We start from the raw sequence: 12,340 nt of genomic DNA, 5'->3' as shown, positions 1-12,340 counted from the left end.
AGTTTAACAGTCACTGGCATAAACATGATGTATTTCAAGAAATTTCACATGACTGTGAATCCCAGTTATGAAAAGTGTATTTAGAGACATATTCAACTGGACTTAACGACTCTTGAAGCGGCTTGTTCTCTAAGACAGGAGAAGAATGCAGTATTTCCTACAAAAAAGTCCGAAGTGCTTCAGGGAGGAAGACTGGGGGGGTTTCACAAGTGTGCCACGATCGTTTTAGAGTCAGTGTTCAAGTGTGGTGGTGTTATTCCTCGGAATAAAACGTGTAATTCCATCGAAAATTGTTTAAATATTCTTCCATCATCTGCAAAGCTCTCTCTCTCTCTCTCTCTCTCTCTCTCTCTCTCTCTCTCTGCCCCCCCCCCTCCCCCTCTTGGGCAGTGTTGTGCAGTGATACATTTCGTTTCTGTAAAATCTTCAAGATACGTTTGTGACAATGTTCTGCACATTGCTTAAACACCAGATTTAATAACTCCTGATGCAGTTCATGTTCAACGACAATTGTAAGCATGTGAGACAAAAGATAAAGTGCGCCGGTGATGAGGAAGAGGGCTCCAGGTATTTCCAGTGCGACAGGAAGTACATAGCGCATGACAGCCTATGGTTGCTGGTGGCTGGTGTTGCGAGCCCGATGTGTGGCTTCTCCCAGCGGCCAAAACTCTGCTGTAAGGAGCATGCAGAAGAGAGTTTCACAGATTTTTAGCACGATCCCGGACAGTGTAATTTCATGGCCCCTTTCACTATCGGATTAAAAAAAAGTTCCACAGTTGTTTAGCATTGTCTAAATTGTTTAAAACACCAGGGTCAGTTTCGAGAAGAATTGCGATTCCAGAAATAAATAAATAATATTCTTAAAGAAATGTCTTGTGCACTCTGTATGAGCATATAGTCGTGAGGTCCTCCCAGTCCAACAGCTAGACACAGATTTAGCGAAATTCCCGTCCTTTTTACCGAGGTTGCCATCATGTATTATGTCCTAGAGGGTGGGGAATCAACAGCGTCCTCTGGTGGTGGTGTTACTTGTCGAGCTTCTTAAAAAAATAAATGTTAGAAGTTAAGCATTAAAATACGTCTCGTGATTCAGACAGTGTTACCTCTTCTTTATACATTTAAAAAACTTGGTAGTTACAACGCTCAGTAACTAACATATAAATATAACATTTGGTTCCAGTTTCAGTAAATCATTTCATAACTTGCGTCAGAAATGGTAACACAAATTTATTTTATTTTTCATGTGGCCACACATTTCATTACGACGTATAGTAATTTGTCTGCAGTCTTTACATGAAAAACAAACATTATTGTCACCAAAGTCCAGGAACCAGGTATCAAAGTGTATTACTGGAAAAATAAGCTGTTAGGTTTCAAATAACACAAGTAATGTGTGTGGCCACCATCTATGTTCGACGTCAGTGTGCAGTTTCCACCTACAGGGGGCAGGTGGTAGCAGTAGTAGTGGAAGGTATGTAAAGTGTGTCTGGGGGAAGCGGAGAAAAGTGCTGTCATTGACGTCTGCGGAAGCGGAATGATCTATCAGGCATCCAAAAGAACATGATCATTACCTTTCGGGCAAAGGACGGACGAATTTCCCCTTATGGCTAAGCTCATAAACAGTTCGCGTCTCGCCACACGGCTAGAGGACACCTAATATGGCGAAATGGCGCTGTCCAAAACTGGCTTGAGGAAGTTCTGATGCACCATGGGTCATAGACGATAGGGCTGAACTATGACTTTGGAGATGTGTACGGCTGAACAGACAGGCTACTGCTGAACAACTCATGCCCCGAGAAACCAAGGAGCTAGCGACAGAGTCTCCTCGATGACTGCTCGGCGAACGTTGGTGCGTGTGGGCCTCTGCAGCAAGCGCCTGATTCGTACGCGCATGCTGACTGCTGTTTATCGGCGATGAAGGCTGGGATTCGCTTGGAAATACCACGAAAGGACGTCCACTGAGTGGCACTGAACCACGTTTCATGCTCCTTCGAACACATGGCTGTTTTCGCGGACGGCGTGATACATCTGAAAGCAATCACCTTGCAACAGTCGTTGCAAGGGTCCAAGCCTGAAGAGTGATTGTTATTTGTCAAGGGAAAGTTGTGTGTGTTCCCTGGGTGATCTCGTCACTCAGGAATGGATAATGGATCGACACAAGTATACGTACATCTACTCTTTCAAAAATGGCTCTGAGCACTATAGGACTTAACTGCTGAGGTCATCAGTCCCCTAAAACTTAGAACCTAAGGATATCACACACATCCATGCCCGAGGCAGGATTCGAACCTGCGACCGTAGCGGTCGCGTGGTTCCAGACTGTAGCGCCTAGAACCGCTCGGCCACTCTGGCCGGCATCATCTACTCTTTCCGAGCATGTTGAACCCTACATGCAGTTTGTTTTTCCTAGGCACTGTCACCTACCAGCAGGACAATGCAGTGTGTGTCACAGTTCCAAGCGTATGTGTGTTTCGGAGAACACCAGCATTTTCTTACAATACTCCACTGGCCAACAGATTCCCTGGCTTTAAACCCAACCGAAAGTCTAAGGCATCGTCTCAATCTTGCTGTTCACTCCAATGATCCTCAGCTGAGAAACCTAGCAGAGCTGGCCACGGCACTGGAATCGACATAGCTGCACGCCCCTGTGGGTGCTTTCAAGAACACTCTTCCTGCACGTCTCGCAGCAGTCCCGGCTGCAGAAGTTGGTTATTCAGGTATTTGACAGGTGGTCGCTTTAGTGTGATTGGACCGTGTATAAGAAACTAGCTGTTTCCCGTGTCTGCACTCGAATATCAATTATTTTATTATGATGTCTGATGGTGTGCTGGTAAACTATTGTATGGGCAATAACATCTGTAACCGTCGCGTGTTGCCTGTTTGGGTAAGCATAGTTGGTGATGCACGCACCCTCCCCACCCCTAAATGCCTCAATGTAAGACTTAGTGTCACGAGAGGCGTCACTGCAGAAAGGTGTATTTTGGTGGGCCTGGGCAGGAGCGCACATCTATGCACCGTGCTATTGATGTAGCTGTACATTATACATCCTGTTCATTACACGACAAACGAAATAATGTTTCACACTGTTTGTATCCACTGATTTGGGAAAGTATGTTCTATTTTCTACTTTACCCTCTACCGCGTTCTCTTTTAACTTTCTTCCACATGGTTCAAACTATTTCCATACCAAATCACACCGAAATCGGTTCAGTGGTGGAAACAGAGTGAAAATGAAATGAGCGTGTGGTATTGTTGGCCGGGAGGTCCAATCCCGGAAAGTTCGGCCGCCGAGAGCAAGTCTTATTCCAGTCGACGCCACACTGGTCGACTAGCATTCCGGTGATGAGGATGAAATGACGATGAGGACAACACAACACCCAGTCCATGAGTGGAGAAAATCTCCAACTCGGCCGAGAATCGAACCCAGGCCCGCTACATGGGAGGCGAGCACGTTACCACTCAGCTAAGCAGGCGGACAGCAGACAGAGTACTTTCGTCCTTATAATAATACTGAAGACTTATTGTTTGGTAGAACACATACTTTTAAAAAAGCTAACTTTCAATGAGGTTGCAAAGGCTGTTAACTCACACACTATAATTTTCCATTTATGCTCGTGGTTAATGACGAACTGTCCATAATTTTTCCTCTCCAAAAATGGCAGAGAGATTGAGGTCGCTGACAGTTGCACATGTGAGTGATCACTGATATTCCTCGCAATTGTACTAGCTCTGCTTCAGGTGGTTGTACGTTCTCCACCAGCACATGTGTGAAACTGAGTGCATCGAGTGCAAACTATCACGTCAAATGTTTATACGCCTTAAGATTTTAATTTTTTCCGATAATGACGTAAGAGAAGTGACGATAAAATAGTACATCATAAAATGTTTGTGATAGGCTTTTCGTATAAGGTAGTTATCGAAACAATGTAATGGTGGTGTTTGGTTTATAAGGGAAGTCAGTGACTTGATGAAGTCCTGCTCCTGTGGCCTTCTGTTTTGACAGCATCTGAGGCGTCATGTGGCTCCAAAACTGTATTTTTCTGATGACGTTGTAAACCCATAATTCTATTGGAATTAAGAGATGGCATAAACAGGAAGAGTTTTGGTATTGTATTACTGTGTTCTTCCTTCATTCAGGATCCAATGCGAGGGGCTGTGAGGAGCATATTTTAATCACAATAGTACAATATTTTGTCAAAAATAAGGCTTTACGGACAAATGACACATCTTAAAGAAATTCATGTTAAGCTTAGAAAACGATAATTGTTTGGAAACACCAAGGTCGTTCATTTTATTTTGTGCAATATTCAATGCGCATTGTATAAAAGTCGTGGGTAGCATTCCACCGGTCGTTACTAGACGAGTATCCTTTGGTAAACATTGTGCACATCATTGTACATTAAGTCCTAAAACTATAATATGTTTTGTTCACTGTTTAAAAATACTCAGTAAAAACTGTATAACTGTAGATTATAATAACAGGTAATTATCTCAATAGCCTTATTGAGCTAGGTACAGCAAGTTTTTAGTGTTCGAAGTTCAAAGGTACAACGGAGTTTGATTCTGTGACAAAAATCCAATGAATTGATGGATTACATTGGATATGACATGGCAGGTAGGTTTAATACAATGCCTAGAGAGCCAATCTAAATTAAGACATCTTCAATAAATAAAATACTGGATTTTGTGATTGGTTACACAGTCTGAATCTAAATTAAGACATCTTCAATAAATAAAATACTGGCTTTTGTGATTGGTTACACAGTCTGTCATCGATCATTGTCTGAAACTGTCGCAATAAACCTATCCGTTGGGGCTGTATACGGCCGGTACTTCATATCTGTGCTCTTCTCTGAAGGGTATGTCGTAGCCGGGCGTAGATGTCAGACCTCCGCGTCTTCCAGAGGTACCTGCACAAAAAAAGACAAAGCAAAGTAAGATGAAGTACATAATACGTCAGAGACGAATTTGTCAGGTCAAAACCTTATTCTTGACTTGCTGAATACAAAAACGTGGCTGTGTTCTTGACTGCTGGGATTTGAATAGGAAAAACACAAAAAATTTGGTTCATTAATAGCGCAATAAGTATTTGTGCACCAGAGTGCAAGTGTTGATTCTAAGACTCCTTGTGTTGGTATTATTTTATTAGTCTTTAGAAACTACAGTATTTAGCTGCTCCTTGTCTGGTAGAGAAATTAAATTAAAAATTTTTCCACCTGTGTTTTACGGTTATTTGTTGTATATTCAGATTTGAACACCAATACTTCATCACCAAATGTGTCCAGTAGAAAACCCAAATAATATGGTCAACGAAACTTCCTAATGAAATAGAAAATCTGCTGAATAAGTTGTTGGTTTGGAATTCTTTTTAAAATTTATAAAACGTACCAATCTTGTACTCAAAATGGTAAGTGTATAATGTACTGAGTACAGCTTCATATAGATACTTCGTATTTTGTCATAAATGAGGGAAGAATAGTATATTATTAACCACAAACTTGTATGTTCTTGGCATAATCTATACAGGATTATGTGTACATTAGTTCGTTAGTATTTACCTTGGTATTACTTAACTCGTAATAATAGTAATGCTACTTCATGTACAGTTCCAAATTCAATTCTTCTAGTTTTCATTTTTGTAGGAGTAACTAGTTGCAAATTAAGTACCTTGACGTGGTAATTCCTGTTTCCTTCCGTCTATCATGTTGCATGACCTTCCTTTACGTAAGTGGCTATTTATCTTTATATACACTAAATAACATTTATATACTAGTTAAAAGATAAATATTAACGAAGAAGATGTATTATGATAAATGCTTCACATGGTTTCCCACGATTCTTGCTACGACTTACTGAAGATGCATTCCACACACAGGAGTCACATATAAGGGACACACTGAACGTGTAATTCGACGCAGACCGTAGAGAAGTACGTACCTGCATTAAAAGTGGGGTTCTGGATAGATCTATTTTATTAATGTACTGAGAATATTATACTGGCCATATAATTTGAAACAATGGTTAGTCGCAAAACTGAGATATATAACGAGTTCATCTTTCTATTGACTAGTTCAATTTATGTGACGCACATGATGTTTATGAACGTAAAATGCATTATTTCCTGTGTATGTGACTGCTTATGGGAGCGGTATACAGCTGCACTGAATACGTTTTTTTACTTTTACACAATGTCCGTATGGACTATAAAACAAGTAGTTTATGTCAATTTGACAGGGATGGAGCCTTATGAAAGCAAAAATTTGTCGTAAGGATTTACGTTTTAGGATGTTTCGCATGCCATGTTGCGTATGCTGAGAACAGGGTACTTAAGAAAACAGGTGTTGCATGACTTGGAACTAACTGTGAAACACATGGTTCACAGAAGCCTAAAATTTATAACAATAAAAAATTAGTTCACGTCCCCATGTAGTAGCACAACAGCACGAAGCTACAGCAATGAATTTAGTCAAATCAGGTAGTTACAAATATGATATGAGGTAACTGACCTACATTGTTCTCTGCCAAATTGTTTCAGCGTAATTACCTGATAAGTAACAGTTTCCAAATTAATTGGTTTATCTCCGATAATAATTTAAAATCTGTAGAAATGAGCGACTGATTTCTGTGGTTAGTTCCCTCTATCAATATGTGTTAATATGAGCAGTTAATGCATGGGGAGAGCCCAGTCTCGTTAGTAGAATTGAGTATGGTGATGTCATTTGCTGTGATCTATGCTGTATAACAGGTTTTAGATTTATGGGAGGAACATATGTATCCTTGGACTGACAGTCCTGTGGCACTCCGGAGACATCAGTGAGTACTGCAGACAAGCTACACTGTCTGATGGTAAGTATCTGGTCACCTCTTCGTCATGCCGAATAGACCTTCACCTGCCACGTGAGGTCAACCCGCCATCTCAAAAGGAGGAGGGAGTACTGCGTTGGCAGTGAAGGGGGAATAAGGGCACAATGGGTCGGTCGTGAGGGCTCACTGACTTCGAATGTGGACTAGCCATTGGGTGTCACCTGAACAACACATCCATCAGAGACAGTCCAACCCTTCTAAAGCTGCCCAAGTCGGCTGTTGGTGAGGTGATTATAAAGTAAAAACGCTAAACGAACACCAGCCGTACCTCTTATACTCACGGTCAGCAGCCGTCGAACAACGCTAACGGCCGGTGTAAAAATTCACATATAATCAGCGGTAGGAATCACTCGTGAGTTTCAGAGAGCCACCAACTTGTACAATGACTGTGCATAGGGAATTAAGAAGAATGATGCCCAATTGTGGAACTGCTCCTCATAAGCCACAAATTTCTGTCAGTGCTAATCGACACTTGAGATGGTGTGAGGCCACTGGATAGTCGATGATGGGATACGAGTTATTTGAAGGGATGAATAGCGGTGTACCATGTGGTACACCGATGGGTTTGACGAATGCCTGGAGAATATTGTCTTCCATCCTTTGAAGTGCTAACCAAAAGATTTGAGAGGAGGTGGTTTTACGTACTGGATTGTGCCCCCTTATTGTGCTTAAAAAACACTATATGCGACAGGATACAGTCAGTTTGTACAGCGTTGAGAAATAGTCGGAAACGGTGAGTGATTGTATTAGCATAACAATGCAGCCTGACATAAAACAGCACTGTGAAGCAAAGATTTGTGAACCGGAACATTCCTGAGATGGACCTACCGGCCCAGAATGCGACCTGAACCCAAGGGAAGACCTATGGGGTGAGTTACAGAACCCTGCGTCCAACGTCACTACCTTCTCCGGTTTCCCCTCTTGAGGAAAATGGGTTGCCATTACTCCACAGACATTCACACACACAAAACAAGGTGACCCCATCAAAGCTGAAGACGTCATAAAGACGGAGGCCCGAGCACTCCATATTAATGTCTCCTAATTTGTGTCCTGATACTTCTGATCATACAGTACAAGTCGACAAAATACTGCCACAAAATCCAGAAAGATATAAACGTGTGGTTACTGCATTTACTCCGCTTTTCTTCACTGTTCGAAATCCGTGCATGACTCTCTTGTTGATTATATGGGCCTGCTAACGAAATCTATTCACAGAATTAGTTATTATGTATGAAGCAACAAAAATAAAATGGTGGCAAATTTAAGTCATGAATATTTGTTGGCTGGAAGTCCACGATGAATTGTTCAGCCGATAAAGTGGAGTATGTTTCTCTTCTTGGCCACTGTGGCACCTTTCCTTCGCTACGTTGCGTTGTAAATTGACCTGTTCAGTGTAGGTCGTTGTGGTGAGAGCAGGTAAGGTTTTAGTCTTGTTTTTGTGTTGTTAATTATGGTGCGATGATGATGAGGGAGCCAAACGTGGTACAGCACCCCTCGAAAAGGACGAAAGGGGGCCACAGAGCGAAACGCCCCTATCCCATAGGCCCTTACTCTATGATAATGCGGGGAGATTTAGGTTTTGGCCCAGGAAACTTGTACAAAGTACAGCAACTACGATACGGTACGCAAAAAGGATTTTCCTTTCGAATTGCAAGACGCCTGTTCAGCGTTCTGATAGTAGTGTGTAGCCTTTATACGCACTCCGTTTGTCGTTGCAGGCGGTCAGTCCGTCTCCGACGCATGTAGCGTAGGCCATGGCGTGTGCGATGTAGTTCTGCTCGAAGACGCCGGTGAGCAGGTGAGACCAGGGTCCCCGGCTCAGCACAGCCACGTCGTCCCCACCGTGCGTCTCAGATCCCAGTGGAACCATACCGCGAAATCTGTAGTTCTTTTCACCTGCAAAAAGAGGCCACGCTGAATTATAACTACATGCTACACTATGAACTTTAAAATGACAAAAAGTAATATTAACAGTATAATAAGTCGTGGCTCTACATTACTGAGACAATTGATTGAAAAAAAAAAAGAACAGATGGAAGCCGGCCCGGGGAAGGTCAATTTCGATTTCGGATAAATGTAGGAGCATGCCATGCAACAACGTCCCTACGACTTCTCTTAGAAGCAATGGAGCTATGTAGACTTACAGGAAGCTTTTGACAATGTTGACTCGAATATATTCTTTGGCGTTCTAAAGATAGCAGCGGGGAAAAATACAGGGAGCGAATAGTTACATTCAACTTTTACGGAAACCAGAAGGCAGTTGTAAGAGTCGAGAGGCATGAAAGGGACGCAGTAGTTGAGATGGTAGTGACACAAGGTTGTAGCCTGATAAGAATTTGTTGAAGGAATTAAAGTTCAGGGAGAAGTTCAGGTCTGCCAATAACGTTGTAATTCTGTCAGAGCCAGAAAAGGATTTGAAGCAGCAGCAAACAAGAGGAATGGAATATAGTCGAATTAAATCAAGTGCTGTGGGGCGAATTAGATTAGGAAACGAGACTCAAAGTGGCACACGAGTTTTCTACATTGGCAACAAAATAACTGATGATGGACGAAGTAGACAGGATAAAAAATGTAGACTGGCAATGGCGAGAAAAGCGTTTCGGAAGAAGAGAAATTTTATGGCATTGAATAGAGATTTAAGTGTTAAGAAATATTTTCTGAAGATATTTGTCTGGAGTGTAGCCTTGTATGAAAGTGAAACGTGGAAGATAAATGCTTTAGACAAAAGAGAGTAGAAGCTTTTGAAATGTGTGCTACAGGAGGCTCTGAAGTTTAGACTGGTAGATCATGTAACTAATGAAAATGTACTGAGAAGAACGGGCGAGGAAACACAACTTGACTAGAAGAAGGGATCGCCTCACAGGACACCTTCTGAGATACCAAGGGATCACCACTTCAGTATTAGAGGGAGTTAGGGGAGTAGGCGGACGGGAGGGGAGTGGTGGGGAATCATCGAGGGAGCCGAAGAAACAAATACAGAACGAAGGTTCAAAAGAATGTAGGTTGTAGTAGTTATTTGGAGATGATGAGGCTTGCACAGCATAGAGTACCATGGAGAGCTGCATCAAATAAGTCTTCGGATTGAAGACCACCACCACCACCACCACCACCACCACCACCACCACCAACAACAACAACAACAACAACAACAACATTGTATGCTACCATTTGAAGAAATTATGGGCCTCAGAGTAGGCAAGACAATACGAAGTCTCTTGCATATGTTTTACTCGTAACTTACTGTACACTGCAGATATACCACTTACTATGATGTTCATGCAAACGAAAAATAATACACTTCTCTGGAAATATAGTGCATAAGATAGCAATCACGCTGTAAGGAAAATCTCGTATTATTCCGAGCAGATTACGTACAGCCTCACAGATGCTGCTTATCCTCAATACGTCCATTATAACGATGATGATGATGATGATGATGATGATGTCACATACGCCAAGGAGCAAAGGGGACGATGCGGGGGACCCGCACCGCCGACTAGGCAAGGCCCTAAGCGTAGGTTGTTTGCCATTGGCTTTCTCCGATCGTAATGGGGATGAATGATGATGATGAAGACGACACAACACCTAGTCATCTCGAGGCAAATCCATGACCCCGCCGAGAATCGAACCCGGGAACCCGTGCGCAGGAAGCGAGAACGCTACCGCAAGATCACGAGCTGCAGACACGTCCATTATATAAGACCAGTTTTTTTTTTTTTTTACATCCGTTATGTACGGAGTAAAAATACTGATCACTCCGTACATGCTTCATGAACGACAGATAAAATACTTTAACTATCGTTCGGAAAATCATTGAATCTCTTTTTAGAGAGTTACTGGTATATGACTGCAGAATTTATTTCCCTAATTCTAGTGTATAATAATAAAAATTGTCGTCGCACTATGGATTTCACTTCATATCGAAAATTTTCAGATGCGCCAAGGCCTTATACTATCCTAAAATGATTAAACCAAATTGGCGTCGATTAAACCAAATTGGCGTTGTCAATATGTATATTCCTAGACCACGATTTCACGTTTTAATGTTTGTCTCAATCTATCAGTAGGATTCAACGTCTTCCCTATATAGAAACTCCTTCCTCGGTCTTGTCTCAGTAATGCAAATGCGGAAGCTCCCTCCAATAGAAAACTAATCCAAAATGAAGACGTTACCAGCTTGAAACAACGTCTTTCTACCGACGGTTATATATTCATTGCATTCCAGAGGTCAGGACACAACCATGAAATAGGGCACATGCGGAATCATTCATATTCAACTCATATTGTTAACCGAGTGAACGTTGGATTTAGTGTTGCTCTCTTACCACACAAATTTGTACGGTTTTCCCTGACTTCCTTGGGTAAATCTTAATTTACATCGATTTGAACTGCTTCACTTCGACAAATTTTCATTTAATTGATTTTATTTCTTCGATTTTTCACTGTTCCAGTTAAACACCAACAGAAATCCACGAATAGAACATATACTTTCATGAACTATTTCCTTGGTCTTATTTCAACTTGTGGCTTTACAAGGCGAGAAAATAAATGCCTTCAGCACCTCAGTTATACTTTAACACATTCTTCATGTTCAAAATAGAAAGGTATAAAGGTTGTTCCATTCCTCATATGCATATTCCTAGGTGAAAAAATCTTCCCGATTACAAAAAAAAAAAAATAAAATAAAAAAAAGTAAATAAATAGTACCGTGGTATGCATACTGTGTTTAAACGTCACCATATCCTGAACGAGTAAGTCAAATTTTCACATTTTTTTCCCACGCACATTTTATTAACTTCCCATCAACAACTTCCTCTTGTAGAAAGTGTGCACAGTAAATATTTGAAGCTATTGCACAGCACATCCTCCATCTTGTTTTGTTTGGAACAGGGTAAAGTGATGAAGTAGATTAAAACTGAAGAAACTGCAAGAAGGTGGGAATTTAAGGAGATGGGACCTGGATAAACTAACTAAACCAGAGGTTATACAGAGTTTCAGGGAGAGCATAAGGGAACAATTGACAGGAATGGGGTAAAGAAATACAGTAGAAGAAGAATGGGTAGCTTTGAGGGATGAAGTAGTGAAGGCAGCAGAAGATCAGGTAGGTAAAAAGACAAGGACTAGTAGAACACCTTGGGTAACAGAAGAAATATTGAATTGAATTGATGAAAGGAGAAAATATAAAAATGCAGCAAATGAAGCAGCAAAAAGGAATACAAACGTCTCAAATATGAGATTGATAGGAAGTGCAAAATGGCTAAGCAGGGATGGCTGGAGTACAAATGTAAGGTTGTAGAGGCTTATCTCAAAGGTTGTAGAGGCTTATCTCACTAGGGGTAAGATAGATACTGCCTACAGGAAAATTAAAGAGACCTTTGGAGAAAAAGAGAACCACTTGTATGAATTTCAAGAGCTTAGATGGAAACCCAGTTCTAAGCAAAGAAGGGAAAGCAGCAAGGTGGAAGGAGTATATAGA

The 12,340-nt window shown here is 41.5% G+C and overlaps 1 protein-coding gene across 1 annotated transcript in view; it reads right to left on the bottom strand.

The window, feature by feature from the left end:
* Positions 1-4,263: 4,263 nt before the first annotated feature.
* LOC124788230 (membrane-bound alkaline phosphatase-like) overlaps positions 4,264-12,340 on the bottom strand; it is a 179,221-nt gene continuing 171,144 nt past the window's right edge. Inside the window, exons 10-11 of the mRNA XM_047255412.1 lie at positions 8,566-8,760; positions 4,264-4,910 (exon numbers count right to left, since the gene is read on the bottom strand). Coding sequence (XP_047111368.1) covers positions 4,804-4,910; positions 8,566-8,760 — 302 coding nt within the window. The 3' untranslated portion in view covers positions 4,264-4,803. The remainder of the gene's footprint in view (positions 4,911-8,565; positions 8,761-12,340) is intronic.

This window comes from Schistocerca piceifrons, chromosome 3, assembly GCF_021461385.2.
Source record: "Schistocerca piceifrons isolate TAMUIC-IGC-003096 chromosome 3, iqSchPice1.1, whole genome shotgun sequence".
NCBI classification, from domain to species: domain Eukaryota; kingdom Metazoa; phylum Arthropoda; class Insecta; order Orthoptera; family Acrididae; genus Schistocerca; species Schistocerca piceifrons.
This window is presented reverse-complemented; position numbering and strand designations above follow the sequence as displayed.